Raw genomic sequence first — 17,009 nt, 5'->3', positions numbered from 1 at the left:
CGCCCCCCACGTGACGCCCGGTCCGGGCCTCCGAGTCCAACGGGGAGGCGCTGCCCGTGGGGGTGGGGGCCCCCCCGCAGCGCCGCCCTTGCCACTGGCTGCCACGCGCCTGTTCTCGGCTGACTGGCAGCCTCCGCTGGAGCCGGTCCGGCCGCCCCGTCCTGCCTCGCCCGTCCTGTGCCCTTGGGCCGGGGGTGGGGGCGGCAGGAGTCAAGGTCAGAGTGCTGGGCCGGGGCCAGAGATGCTTGGATTTTATTCTGAGTGCAGTGGAAAACCGTTCGAGGGTTCGGACAAGGAACTGTCAAGATCTGATTTATGTATTAAAAAGCTCACTCAGCAAAATAGTTAGTGTTGCGATTTGCCAGGGTGCCAGGCAGAGCTTCCCCCAAGCGCCCGGCAGTCTGGGGAGGACAGGTCTCGGCCAAGCCCTGGGGCCCACCTCCAGGCAGGCCTGGGGAGGGCAGCCAAGAAGAGTCGGTATGGGGTCCCTGACCGTCGCATCAGGGAGTGATTTAGCCAGGACAGCAGTGGCTAGCTGCCACCCCCAGCAGGCCACCGCCTGATGCAGCCTGGCCTGGGCAGTGACCTCACGCAGGTTGGAATGTCCCCAGAGTCAGGCCAATTCCCCGCCGCAGGGGGCAGGAGATGTTGATGTTTACCCCAGGCAGGCCAGGGTTGCCATGGGGAATCGGGCTGCTTTGGGGGCTGGAGGGTACAGGCAGGGCCTCCCCATAGTGACCCCAACTCGTGACCCAAGATCAGTTGGTTGCTTGCGCACTGTTGGGGGGGCGTGGGTGGCGGTCAGGCCCCATCAGACCTCGCCTCTTGCTCCCATCCAAGACGGGGCCTGAGCAGACAAGAAAAAGAGGAACCACAGCGCAGACTGAGATTTGGCCAGTGTCCATCTGGGCTGCTGACCACGGGGCAGCATCCCACGCAGCTGTGCTCGTGAACAGTCCCCGTTCCCCAAAAGGCGGAATGTGGGATGAAAGCTAATCTGGCTGTCTCCACGCAAACGTTTTGGGGTTCCGTCCAAACCCGAGCACACCTGTGAGTGAAAAGTGCTATGTTCTGTGAGTCACATGTCATCCGGGTCTCCCGAGAGCAGGGGGCTGGGCTGGAGGTTGAGGGACTCTGAGCCCACCTTCAGCCCTCGCCAGCCGCCCCCTGGGCTCCTCATCTGTGCTGTGATCAGGACACTGAGGAGGCCAGCTAAGCCTGGAGGTGGGGGGTCCCGGCAGGGACACGCGGCAGGATCTGATACTACAGCCCACCCGGGCAAGGCTCTGGCGCCTTTGTAGGGATTACATGATTACTAATTGTAGCTGCGGAGTGGACAGAAGTGCCCAGTGCTATTAGGACCACCCAGATTCTGCTGCAACCGGGGCCCCAGTAGTTGGGACCCAAGTTTCCTTCAAGGATATGGTGACCAGCTGGTCCAGGCCCATCTGGGCCTTTTCCCTGGTTTTAGTGCTGAAGACCCAGGAAAACCCTCAGCCCCGGGCAAACCGGGACAGCGGGACACATCTCAGGAGCCTCCTGCCGAGGTGGAATGACTCCAGAGTGACCAGAAGGGTTATGCCAAAGCACTGCACACGCGGGCCACCTGCCATTGCTTGGGGTAGGGAGCAGTCAGGGGGCTGGGGGCCCAGCTGAAACACGAGGACAGCTGGTAGATAGAAGGCATTGTTGTAGCAGAGCCAGCCACGCTCTGGTGGGCACCCAAGCTGGGGACAGGGCGGGAAGGACCTTGGGACAATGCTGGATTGTTCCTGCCATTCAATGCACCGGGAGCTGGCCCAAGAGGCCAAGGAAAGAGATTGTTGTAAATTGCAGCCACGGGAGAGAGAAAACAGTGTGTCCTTCCACCTGACCCAGCTCCCCTGGCCAGACCCCCCACCCTGACCTTGGTGGTACCCCTACCTCCACCCTGGGAAAGCTTTGAGGTGTTCAGCAAGGACAGGCGGGCGTGAGGCCTGAGGTCTGAGGTCTGGCCTTGAGCATCAGCTCCAGGAGCCTGGGGCAGTGGGTCTGGGAGAGGATTTAATTATGCAGATCGGCTGGACCTAGGGGAGCCCGGCCTGGCCTGCGGGGCTCAGGGTTCATGTCCTTCCTGAGAAGGGCCTCCCCTTCTGCGTGGGGCTGCGATGAGTTCTCTGGAACATCTGGTCTCTGAGATTCATCTGCTTTATTTCAAGAGGCTGGAGAGTGAAGAATTATTTCTCGTCTTCTGTCCTTAAGCCCCTTTAATGAAAATTCATGAACTTTCCAGTAAAGGACATTCCGACTCCTTGTCTTAACAGTAAACTGACAGGTCCCAGCCAGTTGCGGATGGTTGCCATGGTTACTCAGGTTGCTGTGTTGTTTTATCTTGCAGTGACCCTATAGCCTGGGTGTTATTACCCCCATTTGACAGACAGGTAAACTGAGGCTCGGGGAGTGGAGGGGAATTTCCTGAGATTTCGTAACTGGTAAAGCCAGAGCAGTCTGACTCTGGGAATCTCAGCACAAAGGCGACCTGCCCCTGGTGATGCCGGGGCCTCGTTGGCACATTGCCCAACGTGCAAAGCCATCCTGAGTGGAAGAACAAAGCCCTCTGTGCATTTTGCTTTTTTTTTTTATTATAATTTTTTTTTTAAGATTTACTTATTCATGCTTACAGAACTGGGGTACAGGCCAGAGGTGTTGGGGGTGAGAGGCTTCACCAGAGACGGAGTGGGGAGCAGAACAGGCAGATTGACAAAGCACACTGCTGAGGGGAGCAGCGGGCAGGTCAGGAGAGGTCTGCCACGCCAGATGGATCTCCCTGGCGGGGGATTGAACTCATGCTGCAGTGGCTTCAGTGAGCCTCATCATGTGGTACTTTAACTTGTTGCACCACCAGGGAGAGCCCTGTGCATTTCGCTTTTAACCCAGCAGCCTATCTGTGCCAGGACTGCCCTGGTTATGTGTTCTAACCCTTTGGGGATGGTCATTAAGCATCGCCGTTGTTGACTAAGCCCTAAGTACTGAGCCTGATTCTGCCCTTCCAGCTCTGCAGGGCATAAAGAAACTCCTTCTGGGACTGCATAGGGCATGCCTTTGCCAATGCAAGTATCTCCTCTCCTCAGTGCACCCAAAGAATACCTAAAAGCTGCCCTCCACTGCTCAGATGCTTCCCACCCTGCCTCCCCCAGTCAGATCCCCGTAACCCAATGGAGTCTCTCCCCCTCACTTTCTGTCATGCTCCCCTCCCCCACACTATCTTATTAAGCTTAGCAGTGCTCCCCAAGGGACAGAGTGTGTCCCCGAGGGACACATTTTACCCATCTCTCTCCCATGCTGGTCACAGAGTGATAATTCAGTACCTGTGCTATGAATTGGCCTGAAAATTCTCCTTTGGCCTCTCCTCTAGGGAGTGGTGTGGGGGCCAGGGATCTGTTTACTAAACATTTTCTAAACATGACCACTGTCTCTGTCCCTGTGCAGGTGAATGTCTCTCAGAGCCAACAACTAACCACTGAGGTCACATGAGTTTAGAGGGGCCGTGGTGGGGAAGGGCAGGGGGCTGCAGAAGCGCCAGGCACAGCCCCAGCCTGTTCTGGGTTGGGGAGAGGAATCTGGGCAGGATGCCCTGGAGGGACACACTTCAAGGCCAGCAGGAGGTGGGAGGTGGCCGTTCCATGCAAAGGGAACAGCACTGGGAGATGCTGGCAGGTTTCGGGGGGCAGGAATGCTGGGGATATCTGCCTTTGCTCCCAGCCACAAAAATGTACAGCCAGAGCCAACACAAGGGTCTGCACGCCAGAACGGCAGAGAGGAATTTGGGGTACAAAGGGGCACACTTATACAAAGGGGAGGGGAACTGGGCGGTTAGAGAAACAGTTTAGTTGAACAGGAATTTGAGTCCCAGCTCAGCTACACACTGGCTCTGTGACCTCAGACAAGCCATTGCTCTTTCTGAGACTCACTTCCCTCAGCTGTAAAATGGGGGACAGTAGCCTCGATCCTCGACATCACTAACTGCTCGGCCATCACCTGCCTTCCCTTGTGCCCTGCCGGGAGGCTACAGACGAGGCACCAGCCGCCAGGCCCCAGCCCTCTGGTGCCACCCTCCCTCTGTGCTTGTCCGTGTCTAGAGCGGGTCCCGTGCCCTCGCCTCCCCATCGGAGATCCCACCCCACTGAGCTCCTCTGGCAGCTCTGGGGGCCTGACCTCGGTCACGTCCCCGCAGACCCGTTCTTCGGCCAGCGTTACGTCCACATCCTGGGCCGGAAGAAGCTGTACCACGTGGTTAAGTACACGGGCGGCGTGGCGGAGCTGCTGTTCTTCGTGGAAGGTCTGCGCTTCCCCGACGAGAGCTTCTCGGGCATGGTCTCCATCCACGCCAGCCTGCTGGAGTCTTTGGCCGAGGTGAGCGTGCAAAGCGAGCCCCGAGGCGGGGGTCCAGGCCCCCACCTCACCCCCACCCACTCGGAGTCTGCAGGTGCTCTGAGCCATGGCCCTGCTGTGCCTACTGCCCAGGATGCCCCCTGGGTATGATTTCTGGCACCGGCATGCCGGTCCCTGGGTCCGCTCTCGTCCTTGCAGTGTGTGGGCCTCGTCTGAGACACAGAGCCACAGGGGTCAGGGCAAGGAGCCAACGAGGCCACACCTGTGAAGTTCATCACCCGGTTGACCCCTCTTCCTAGCCCCAGGTTGTATAATCTCTAACATTAGGCTGAACCCCAAACCCCAGTCTAGGTCCTGCCTCCAAACTGTAGCTCCCTTTTGCTCTTGGTTTGGGGAAACTGGGTGATTTCCAGACAGGGAGACTGAGTCGCAGGACTCAGTGGAGTGTCCTCTTGCTCAGGTGTGTCCTATCCACGAGACACCAGCCCCGGAACCCCACGCCCTTCGTGCTTACATATGGGGTGGCCTGGCTGCCCTTGCAGACTCAGGTTCCCGCCCCCTCTCGTCCCCCCACCACTTTGGGGCAGGACACCATGGGCCTTGCGGAGGCTGGGCCTAGTGGAGACCATGGGGATGAGCGCTGGAGTCAGACGCCCAGGCGCGAGTCCACACGGCACCAGGGGAGTGAATTACCCTCTGGGCCTTAGAGTCCCCTTCTGTCAGGTAGAAGCTACACAAGCCCCTGCTTCCTGGGGGTGTGGGCACCCAGACTTGTAAAGCTGTTTCACAGCCTCATCTCCAGCTCCCTGGGGGACGAAAAGGCAGCGCTTACAGATGGGGTGGACGATCAGGTGATGGTTTGGGGTGTGGGTTCTGCAACGGGACCACCATTTACTCACCTAACAGTCCTGTGACTCAGTCTCCCCGTCTGTAAAGCAAGGGTCAGAATAGTGTCTACCCCCGGGGCTTGTTACGAGGCAAAAATGAATCAAGGTATGACTGGAACACAGTAAGTGCTTAATAAGTGTGCTCTGTTCTCACTTTCACCCCCTTGGGTGAAAGTACTTTTTGCCAAGACTTTTCGAGCCTCTCCTTCTCTCTCCCACCCCCAGGAGATCCCCCTGACACCCATCTTCACGGACACCGTGACATTCCGGATTGCGCCGTGGGTCATGACCCCCAACACCTTGCCCCCCGTGTCGGTGTTTGTGTGCAGGTAGGCAACATGGCAGTGGCCGAGGGCCAGGGCAGACAGACCTGAGATCAGGTCCCCGCTCCATCATTGCCAGCTGTGTGACCTTGGGCAATACACTTGGCCTCTCTGTGCCTCCTTAGCTCAGAAATGCAGACATCAGTCACTGTGAGGGTCAACTGAAGCCAGCAAAGTATTAACTCATGGTCTTGGCTCAGAGATTGTGCTCTAAAAATAACTACCTTTTTTTTCTTACTCTCGGCCTTGTAGCTTGAAACCTCCTAAGCCTTGATATTCAGCTCATCTTATTCAGTCAGCAGTTTTTTAATGCAGCAACTAGTGGGTACCACCCACAACAGGATAAGGAGCAGGGAAGGAAGTGCTGTAGGTGACCCCTGCCTCAAGGGGACCCCTGAGATCCTGCGCCTGAGGGCTAGGCAAAGCTCTTCTTCAGAAATCTGGGGAGTCAGCCCTGGAAAGATTTGGGGCTGGAGCTAAGATTCTCCTCCTTATTTTTTTGGCTCATGGCCTTAGCAAACACCGCCTGAGCAGGTGAGTGTCCTTGGCCTTGACGCAGCCATCTTTGCAAAGGTGACAGTAAACAGATGTGGCCTGGTCTGCCCAGAGGCACCAACCGACATCAGCTCCTCAGTGAGCTGGCCTTTGTCTGTTCCCCCCTCTGGCTTCCCCTGCTTCCCATTTCTCAGCATGAAGGACAATTACCTGTTCCTGAAAGAGATAAAGAACCTGGTAGAGAAAGCCAACTGTGAACTGAAAGTCTGTTTCCAGTACATGAACCGAGGCGACCGCTGGATCCAGGTGAGGAGACTGGACTGGGAAGGAGGCAGCACCGGAATCAGGCCAGAGGATCCGGCTTAACATAAAATCCCTGGCACCCAACAGCTGCACCCTGGGACTGCAGGAATTCTGCTGTCAGGTCCTATGTGCACATGGGCACAGAGACGTGACTATCTAAGACATTTACGAAGACTGTAAAATATGTCCCTCACTGGGAGACTGACTAACCATTGAGCAGAATGGCCTTGGCGTGGAGTAGCATACAACAGTTTAAAAGAATGACAGCAATCCATCGTCACAGAACGTATTTCAAGTTAAGGCATTATTTACAGGATACTGTCTATAGGATGCTGCCACTTATGTCTTTAAAAACGGGGTCCATGTGAATATAGTTGTGCATAGGTGTGCAGAGACTTAGTGGAAGGGGAGGTAAAAGCTTCCACCGTCCTTTGTCTATGGGATGGAGAACAGGACTCTGAGTTCAGGGGATGAATGAGATGGGCTTTTCTCTCTGTCCTGCTGTGCTCTTTTTGTCATTTGCTCATTGTACAAATGACCTGTCTGGCCCGCCCTGGTGGCGCAATGGGTTAGGACGCAGCACTGCAAGCTAGATGCAGCCGCTTCAGTGCGAGTTCAATCCCCAGGCCCGGAGGAGACCCACATGCGCGGCAGACCTCTCCCGACCCGCCCGCTGCTCCCCTCAGCGGTGGACTTCATCAGTCGGCCTGTTCTGCTCCCCACTCTGTCTCTGGTGAAGCCTCTCACCACCCCCGCACCTCTGGCCTATATCCCAGTTCTGGATGCACAAATACATAAATGTTTTTTAAAAAATTACCTGTTACCAGGCCTCACCCTCACTCCCCCACCCCCTCGCCCAGCCCCTGTTCAGGTGGGCTGGTTTCCACCGGTGCCCCTGAGGTCATCTGACAGCTCTTCCTGGTATCCCCACAGGATGAGATTGAGTTTGGCTACATCGAGGCACCCCACAAAGGCTTCCCTGTGGTGCTGGATTCCCCCCGAGATGGAAACCTGAAGGACTTCCCCATCAAGCAGCTCTTGGTGAGAGGCACAGGCCACCTGGGGCGGGTGGGGCGATCCTGGGGACTCTTAGAGGACAGCGTGGTCACTAGCCTGCTGCCCAGGGCGTCTGCTGTCTCATCTGCAGAATGGGTTAATTGCGACCGTGACCACTGAAGTCCCAGCTGCCCTGATAACGGATGCTTTTCCAGAACACTGAAGCGTTTTCTCAGGGGGAATGGGGCGTATGAGGAGCGGACACCCTAACTGTTCTCACTGCCCTCCCGCCTCCGTGCCACCTCACAGCAAAATTTGTTTCAAAGCAGAACATTTTGCTTAAGCAATTAAGAAGCTGCTGCTCTGGTTCAAAACTCGTGTTGTGTAACCGCTCTGACTCCAGACTCCAGACTCCAGGCATTTCCGCCCCCATGTGTGCCCTCAGTATACTGCTGTGTGAGGGAGGGTTGAACTGCAATCTATGTCCTTTGGCCCCCCTCCCCCATGATCGGGTTGGGGGGGGCTTCTCCAAGTCGCACAAGGACAGTCTCCCCAGGGGCCAGCAGGGGTGGCTCACACCTGCTTCCTGAGAACACTCCCCAGTCCCCTGCCAGGGAGAGGTAGAGCCGAGGGGAGAGAGCAGGCTCTGGACTATGAGGGGGCCTGGTCCTGAGTGCCGGTCTACCACTGTATGACCGCGGCCAGGCCCCTCAGTTTACTCAGCTGTCAAATGGGCACAGATCTGCTGTGAGGGCCGAAGGCAGTGCATAGGCATCCTTGCTGCACCTGAGGAGTGCCTGTGATTAGCTGGCTGTGCCCCCACAGCCCTGGGCACGGCCCTCCGTGAGGACTGCCCCTTACTCCAGCACCAGGCAGAGTGGCATGAGACCAAGGCCTCCCGCCTCCGGCTCTCCCTCTACCTCCTGGGCGCCACCCGCCTGCAGGGCCCCGGGCTGGCCCAGATCCAAGGCCCTGGCTGCTTGGTTCCTGCGCCTTGGCCAGGCTGGGCTTTGTGTGACGTGCCTGCCTGCCGTGTGAGGCTGTGAAGACCAGCTGCCCTGGGCTCCAGCTCCCGGGCGAGACCGCGCTAATCTGCAGCCACCCGCCGACCTAGCGCGGCCAGCCCTCTGCCTCTCAGCTGGGCCAGGCTAAGCCACATCTTCCCACCCCACGTATGTTACGTAGGGATTTCTACGAGGCCAGCTTGGTCCCAGCCCCAGCCCCAATGCCAACTTTCAAACTAAGCTCCGACTTTTTTGACCAAAACATCACGAAAGGAACCTAAAAATTCACTGGGTTGTATCATTGCCCGCTCCAGTCTGGTGGAGCTCTGTGCGAAGAGCATCTGGGCCCAGTGAACAAATATGTTTATTTGGCTGGGATGGGAATCGGTTGGGATGGCATCTGTGGTAAATGGCCGCTGTCCCTGCGTGTGTAGTCAGCCTTCCCGAGGTGCGGCTGCAGTAACAAACAGCCCCCAGTCTCCGTGGCTGACAATGCTCAGCAACATTTCTTGCTTGCACTGTGTGTTGACTGCTGGTTGCTGGTCTGCAATTCTGCTTCCTCGTGCCTTTCTCCTGTGGTAACTGCAGTAAAAGTCTCAGTGACCATAAAACAAAGAGTTTTGAGGTCATCAAAGCGGAATTTGAACGGGGGAAATAGCCTGCCAGATTTTACTCTGTGCAAATTGTTCCAGCCATCACAAGTTTGAATTTAGTTTGTATAGGTAAGAACAGTGACTCACTGGTGTTGGAAATGTAAGTGTTCTTGACAGGGGCTTCTGGTCCTAATTGTTTTTTTAAAGGATTTTATGTATTTATGCATACAGAACTGGGGTACAGGCCAGAGGTGTAGGGGTGGTGAGAGGATTCACCAGAGACAGAGTGGGGAGCAGAAGAGGCAGATGGATGAAGTACAGTGCTGAGGGGAGCAGCAGGCGGGCCCGGAGAGGTCTGCCGCGCCATGTGGGTCACCTCTGGGGTGGGGATCGAACTCGCACTGAAGCAGCCGCAGCTTGGCTTAGCTTCAGTGCAGCGCTCCAACCCGCGGCACCACCAGGGAGGGCCCAGGTCCTACGTTATCTTGACCTAGAGTTATGTTGATGCCACTGTGCCCAGAGGAAGCCATGCTGGAGCTGAATCGCTTCCTTTCTGGAGAATGTGCCGTGGAGACACCAAGGCCGATCCCCAGTGTCACAGTGTCGTCCCACTCCCTGGCCTGTCCTGGGAGCTGAAAGGCGGCTTGACAGCGGGCAGCAGGTTTTCTGGAGCTGCTTCACAGACTTCAAGTCTGCGCAGGTGGCCTTGTTCTCCTGCCTGCTAAGCCAAGGAGGAGTCATTCCCTGAACATCTTACAGACTGCTCACACACTCAAGGGCCCTGGCTGCAGGAGCAGCCCGCTCTGGGGAATGTCATGCTCCTGGCAAAGGCGAAGAAAAAGAACGTTGGCGGGCAACAACGGCTGTTCACTCCTGCTCTGAAGTGGGGTACATCCCTCTGCTTTGCTTGCATTTTATTGGCCAAAGCACGTCTTGTGACCAAGCCTGCCTCAGGGCGGGGAAGTATTTCCTACCACAGAGACACCAGAGGTCACAAGTGGGATGAGAATAGCAAGTCTCTAGAAGTAATAAGACAGTCTGCCCTCATGCCTCGGGTTGCCTCATCCAACATCCTTAGAGCTGGGAGGTGAAGGATCAGAGCAATTCTGGACTGAGCAGGGACAACAGAGGCACAAAAGGACTGATCCTGAGGTCGGCAGTTTGCCTCTGGGAAGCAGACATAGCAGACCCAGATGTACACACACCCCCATTCACACCAGGTGAAAGGAGGTGAGGAGGCCCTCCCTGGTGGTGCAGCGGGTTAAAGCGCAGCCGCTCCAGTGCGAGTTCAATCCCCGCCCCGGAGGTGACCCACATGGCGCAACAGACCTCTCCTGTCTCGCCCCCTCGGCGGTGTGTATCAGTGGATCTTCCTGTTCTGCTCCCCACTCTGTCTCTGATGGATCTGCTCAACCCTGATGAGCACCTCTGGCCTGTACCCCAGTTCTGTGCATAAATAAATAAATCTTTAAAAAAAATTAAAAAGGTGGTGAGCAGGGGTCACCAGAGAGGCACCAGGTTTGGGCTGTGGGCCCCGGCTACAGAGGCTAATGAGAGGTGTGTGCCCTGTCCAGGGCCCAGACTTCGGCTACGTGACCCGGGAACCCCTCTTTGAGCCTGTCACCAGCCTCGATTCCTTCGGAAACCTGGAGGTCAGCCCCCCAGTGACTGTGAACGGCAAGACCTACCCGCTGGGCCGGATCCTCATCGGGAGCAGCTTTCCTCTGTAAGAGAAGTGGGGGGAGGGGTGGAGGGGTCACGGGGGGACTTTAGGGGTAGGCTGGGTGTCTCATACTTGGAGTGGTTGGCTGGAAGGACTAACCCCTCCCACACACTCCAGTAACACGCGCTTGGAAAGAAAGCTGAGTTCCATCTTAGTATGAATTAGGATCTAATATAGCACTAAATAAATAACGCCCCCAGATGAGAGGGGATGTAGTGAGATTATTAACCAGGGGGAGGCGGGGTGGAAGAATTCAGAAAAGGAATGGCAACCACTGAAAGATTTCGAAGGGTCCCAGCCCCAGAACTACGAGTCCCTGGCTCCCTGAACTGTCCACAGCCTCTGCTCCTGCTACCAGTCAGCAGTGAGGCTGACTCCTCCTTGGTCAGGCTGGGCAAGGAGCGCGCTGTGGGTCCTCACTGCCTAGAGGGCTGCCAGGAACCTGCCCGTGAGTCAGGCAGGACCTGGGCTCGCGCCACACGGGATTCTCCTCTTGCCTCCCGGACAGGACCAGGGGTACGTTAGCGTTGGTGGTTTGGGGCACATGACTTTGAGAGCGAATCAGGATAATGAAAAAGGGGCCACCATGAGAAGAGACACGGGAAAGAACATTCTAAATGGAATTAACAGCCAGGGCGAGGCTCTGAGTCGGTAACAAGTTTAGCACGAGGCTGAGCGAACAGCCGAAGTGAGGGAGGTAAGACAGGAGGACCAGGCGGGGGCCAGATCAGAAAGAAAGGTCATCGGGAGGCGCTTGAGTTATATTCTGTGGGTCATCGGGAGACGGTAGACAGCAGGGTGTCGAGAAGTCAGGAAGGCCTTCTTGGAGGAGGCGTCACTGAACTGATTAACGTTAAAGTTGAAGCAGCAAAAGGGCGCAGGGACGAGGGCAGGTGGGAACCATGCCTTTGCCCTAGCGCCCCCACCAGTCCAGGTAGAGCCCCTGAGCGTAGAAACTGCCTCCTCACACCCACTGGGGGCAGAAGGTGGCTCCGTGGCCTGCACATAGGTCATGCTTCAGGTAACACCTCCTTCTTTCCCTGTGGGCTCAAACCCCTTCCTGGACCAAGATCTCTCTGCCTGTAGCTCAGTCTCCTTTCCATGATATCTCTGCCGATGCCAACCAGGAGTCCCGGGGCTTCAGAGGATGCAGGCAACGGGGGGCAACCTTCTGAAGACTTACCCGCTCCCCAACCCCTCCCACCCCTACCCCCCCAGGTCTGGTGGTCGGAGGATGACCAAGGTGGTGCGGGACTTCCTGCAGGCCCAGCAGGTACAGGCACCTGTGGAGCTCTACTCGGACTGGCTGACTGTGGGCCACGTGGATGAGTTCATGACCTTCGTCCCCATCCCGGGCACAAAGGTAAGCTGGCCCCTGCCTGAGGCCACAGCCAAGAGGGCAGTGCAGAATCCATGTGCTACCAGCTCTGACCAGCAGAGGGCAGCATCTAGGGGAAGTGGCCCTAGATGGAAGGAAGGAAGGAAGGAAGGAAGAAGGAAGTAGGCTGAAGCTGGTTTGTATGTTGTTGTTGTGGCAGATAAATTTTCCATACAATATATCCAAAATATTAGCATTTCAACATGTAACCAATATAAAATTGTTAACGAGAGATTTTATATTCTTCTTCACGCTCAATCTCCAAAATCAGGTGTATAACTTACAATGTATCTCAGCTCAGACTGGACACAATTCAGGTGCCCACAGTCACACAGGGCTGAGGGCTGCCAGATTAGCTGTCGTGCTCTGGAGAGAAATGGGTGTGGCTTGGGGTCTGGAAAAGGGGTTCTTAACATTTTCTGAAGTGAAAGGGGCGGCTGCAAATCATACCTGGAACTTTTGTGCAAATGGTCTGCCCCTTGGCAGCTTGGAGAAGCTTTTCCTCTCTGTCTGACTCTGGGCTTGGCCTCGGTGGTGGGAGGTACACGAAGGGTGAGAATATTCTTCTGAAACAGAGAAAGCCCCCAGAAGCCTTTGCCACTCAGCATGGGAGGCTGGGGGTGATATGCAGACAGGCCTCGGGGTCCTTGGGCAGGAGGCCCTCGGCCTCCTGCTGGCTTCCCTTCTGCTGACACGGCCCCCCGGGCATCTCTGCAGCAGTTCCGGATGCTCATGGCCAGCACCTCTGCCTGCTACAAGCTCTTCCGGGAGAAGCAGAAGGAAGGCCATGGGGAGGCTGTCATGTTCAAAGGTGAGTGCCACAGGGTCTTAGCTATATCGGGGGCTGGGACCCTGAGGCCCTCAGGAGGGTGGGGCAGGGGAGCACTTAGTGCCTAAGCACCCAGCTTTGCCTCCCTGGGTGTCTGGCTCTCTCCAGGCTGTGAGGTTGCCATGCTGGGGGGCAGCCCTGGCTTCTTGGTGCTCATGCTTTGAGCAGCGGCCTCAGTGCCAAGTGCTTCTTCAGGATCTCGGTGCACTTTAAAATGCACCTTCCTGGTGGCGCAGAAGTTAAAGTGCAGCACTGTGAAACCGTCCCCATCCACTGCAGTATGTGTTCAATCCCCGCCCAGGGAGGTGACCCACAAGGTGCAGCAGACCCCTCCTGTCTTGCCCGCTGCTCCCCTCAGCAGTGTATTTCAGTCAGTCTGCCTGTTCTGCTCCCTACTCTGTCTCTGGGGAATCCTCTCATCCCCCCAACTCTGGCCTGTACCCCAGTCCTTATATGCATAAATAAATAAATCTTAAAAAATAAATTATTCCAGACCCAGAGTTCACAGCTCAACACTGGCATGCACTGAGCACTCAAAGGCCTTGTGTTCTAGAAAGGGAGAGGAAAATATGCACCATGCCATTTAGAAAAGGGGGGTTGTAGACGGCCAGACAGCATCATGGGTGGTCAGGAGTGAGGGACGGTCTGCTCGGTTTAGACACCCATGGAACCAGGACGCAGACTGAGGTGACATTTGCTCTGAAATTAATCACGGAGAACACCAGCTGAGCAGGGGGAAGTGTGAGCCAGTTAGGAACAGCTTGACAGTTTTGTCAGTTTTCCTCAAGTTGCTTTTGTCACTTTGCAGGTTGGTGTCTCCAGACTACCTCACCCCCAGAGTGCGCGTGCCAGAGGCCGGCTGACACGCACACCACGGCCCTCCGCACCCCAAGGCGGCGTCCGTGACAGTGACTGGTGTCTAGGCCAGACAAGGCCCGGTGCAAAGCCCATCCCGTTTAGTCCCCCACCAGTGGGAAATCTGCTCTTGGATTGGCAGGCAGGAGTCTTGGCTTTCTGGAGGCTTTTTTATCCAAATTAAACATAGCCCAGAGCCACCCATAGGACACAGCACTATTGTCCTTGCACTAACAGGTGTGCGTGACGCAGTGGGAACAGCTCAGGTACGCAACCTGCCCCTGCCAAGCCCAGCCCCGCCCCCCCCCGCCCCCCAGGTTTGGACAGGATGAGCAGCAAGTGAATCACTATCAACAAGATGGAGCGACAGCAAGTCCCTCCCAGCTCAGGCAAAATAAAAGTTAATAGTGGGGTCCCTGTTCTGTGTGTGTGAGGCTGTGCCACTGGCCGTGAGGCCCAGGACAAGTCACATAACCCCTCTGAGCCTGACCCCTCACCCGTGACGCCAGCCGGTCCTTTGCAGAAGTGGGGGGAGATGAGTGAGTGAGCAGTCATGGAAAGCTCTAGAGCCTGCCTGCCGCACGCTGGGAGCCTCAGTTGTTCTATGGGGCCGCGTGGGCCCTCCCTGCTGGGACAGGAAGCAGACCAGGCCCAGACCTGGGTGCTGAGGCAGGTCTGGAGATGGGGAACCCCTCTGGGCATTCTGCTCGCACTCACACTCACGCTCGTGCTGGGTGGCTTCTGGTGCCACCCCAGGTCCTGGCCAGAGAGCAAGGAAGCGGCCACCACCTCCCTGGCCTGGAGGACCCGCAGAGAGGTGTTGTGCTGCCTTCCCCAGGCAAAGGGGGCCTGGCGCCCCCTGGGGCTGCCCTCCCGTGCCCCAGCTCTGCCCTAGCCCCACCTCCCCCTACCCACCATTAGTCCAGAAGCTGGGGGTCCTTGGCAGAGCAGATCAGCCAGGCTGGGTACCTAAGGCAAGAATGTCCCCTGCCCTCTGACCCCCACAGGTTTGGGCGGGATGAGCAGCAAGCGAATCACCATCAACAAGATTCTGTCCAACGAGAGCCTTGTGCAGGAGAACCTGTACTTCCAGGTGAGGACAGAGCCGGGACCTGGGGCTGGGGGGGTGGGCAGAGGGCCCTGGGAGGGCCCGGGCAGTGCCCCCTGGCACCTCTCCCGTTCTCAGGACTTGCAGGGGGATGGCACAGGACATGGGCAAGGTCTCAGTGAGCAGTGGGCCCAGCACGCGGTCTTCACTCCTGTGCGGGAGGAAGGGGTGACAACCCTGGGGTGTGCCGATCAGCAGAGGTTGGAGGCAGAAGGGGGGCCTGGGACGGAAAACATTTCAGGCAGTTCTGAGGAGCCAAGGCTCTATAAGGCTAGCGCCTGAATCACTTGGGGGGCCATGCCCTTTTAAAATACAATGAAAGCTACAGACCTGCTCTCCAGAAAGTATGTGCCCCGAAGTTTTGGAGATCAGCAGTCCCTGAAGCTGTCTATGGGCAGATTCCACTTTCTGCGTCTATAAAGCTCCATAATTGTATCCAGAAATAGAAACTAGTCAACAGAGTCACATTAGCTTGACTTAAATCTCTCTTTACTTCCTTGGGCATATTTAAAGTGTCATGTTAAAAAAAATAGAAGACTCATATTGATTTAAACACACAAAAAAATAAGTAGGAAGCTCAGCAGTGGTGTGGCTTTCAGGCACAGGTTGATCAGGGCGATAGCACTCTGGCCATTTCTCTGGACTGAAGAGCATAACTGCAGTAGCTCAAAGTCTCACATCCACCCAGCACACCACCCAGAGAGCTCTTATTTGCGTCCAACAGTTCAGCAAAAGTCTTGTGATTCACTCTGGTTGAGCCGCCTTGCACCAATCACTGCGGCCAAGAAAATTCCAAACACTGATTGGCTCAGTCCTGGGTTATTGTCTATGCCTGAGCCAATCACTGGGACAAGGAGGCGGGGGCAGGTGTCCAGTCTCACCTGGCGGTGCGGGCGAGGTCACCCCATCACCAACTGTTACTGCATTGCTGGGGAGGCAACCCCCAGGGTTCCCAGAGCTCACCTGGCTCTTTGAAAGGGGCTTTATCATAACTGCCCCTGTGGTCATTTCTTGATACCAGATAGATCTGAAACCATACCATGGCCCCCCAATTTTGACAGTAGGGCCTTGAGTCACTCACAGAGGGCTCCCTGTCTTTGGTTCCCTCATCTCTAAGGCGAGGCCAGTGGCGTCCACCTCCCGGGCGATTCGTACATGAGCTCTGGCCTCCAGGAAGGGCGCAAGGAGGGACAACTGCTGACATTCTGCCAGTTGCTCTGTTGTTCCTCCTGTGGAGACTGTTACTGAGCCCTAGTGAGAGAGAGGTGCTTGGCAGGATGCTAGGTGAGCGCTGGAGTTCCCCTGAGTGTTCCTCAGGACGCCAAGGCCTCAGGCCTGATGCTTCAGACACCAGTGGCGTTGACCCAATCTGTGAGGGGTCACCTGCCTGCCCTCCCTCCCGCCTTTCCCCTCGCCCAGCGCTGCCTGGACTGGAACCGTGACATCCTCAAGAGGGAGCTGGGGCTGTCAGAGCAGGACATCATCGACCTGCCCGCTCTGTTCAAGATGGACGAGAACCGCCAGGCCCAAGCCTACTTCCCGAACATGGTGAGGCTCTCCAAACCCCAAGCCCCATGCAGGCCGAGCAGGGCGCGGCCAGATACAGGAGGAGCCCTCAGCCGAGGCTCTCCTCAGGGAAGTGCAGGTCTGGTCCTGGCTGAGCTGTGCGGCACTTCCCCCACCCCAGGGTGCTGGGTTCATCCTAGCGTCTCCCCAGAGCACTGGGGCACCCTTACCCAGGCAGCCAGGAAAACGCTTTGTAAGTCCAAAAGGCCTTTACAGACAGGAGGGATTCGGTTATCAGAGAGGGGGAGTCTTCCACGGGATAGAAGGGGTGAGGACACACACACACAGTAGACGCACACGTGTATGCACCTCACACACATGCACAATGTGTGAACACGAACTACACAGCCACGAGTACACACATGCACGTCCGTGTGGCCATACTGAGGCTGGCTGCTTGGTTTCCGCCATGTCTGTCTGTGAGCCTCCTCTGTGCCTCAGTGTCCTCATCTGTAACGTGGAGATAACCATAGTACCTACCAAATAGGGTGTGTGAGTTTAGAGGGCTTAGACCTGCAGGCACATAGTAGGTGCTCACTAAACAGGTGCCGTGCCCCCTCCTACCCTTCTCCCTCCCC

At 56.6% G+C, this 17,009-nt stretch overlaps 1 protein-coding gene across 1 annotated transcript in view; it reads left to right on the top strand.

Annotated features, from left to right (window-relative positions):
* PADI2 (peptidyl arginine deiminase, type II) overlaps positions 1-17,009 on the top strand; it is a 39,860-nt gene that overhangs the window by 19,873 nt on the left and 2,978 nt on the right. The window contains exons 6-14 of the mRNA XM_004679354.2: positions 4,214-4,392; positions 5,484-5,587; positions 6,271-6,382; positions 7,313-7,420; positions 10,547-10,698; positions 11,914-12,058; positions 12,791-12,884; positions 14,765-14,850; positions 16,285-16,413. Coding sequence (XP_004679411.1) covers positions 4,214-4,392; positions 5,484-5,587; positions 6,271-6,382; positions 7,313-7,420; positions 10,547-10,698; positions 11,914-12,058; positions 12,791-12,884; positions 14,765-14,850; positions 16,285-16,413 — 1,109 coding nt within the window. The remainder of the gene's footprint in view (positions 1-4,213; positions 4,393-5,483; positions 5,588-6,270; positions 6,383-7,312; positions 7,421-10,546; positions 10,699-11,913; positions 12,059-12,790; positions 12,885-14,764; positions 14,851-16,284; positions 16,414-17,009) is intronic.

This window comes from Condylura cristata, unplaced genomic scaffold, assembly GCF_000260355.1.
Source record: "Condylura cristata isolate star-nosed mole 26May11 unplaced genomic scaffold, ConCri1.0 scaffold00008, whole genome shotgun sequence".
Taxonomy (NCBI): Eukaryota; Metazoa; Chordata; class Mammalia; order Eulipotyphla; family Talpidae; genus Condylura; species Condylura cristata.
Note: the sequence above shows the minus strand (reverse complement) of the source record. Positions and strands in the feature narration are given on the sequence as shown.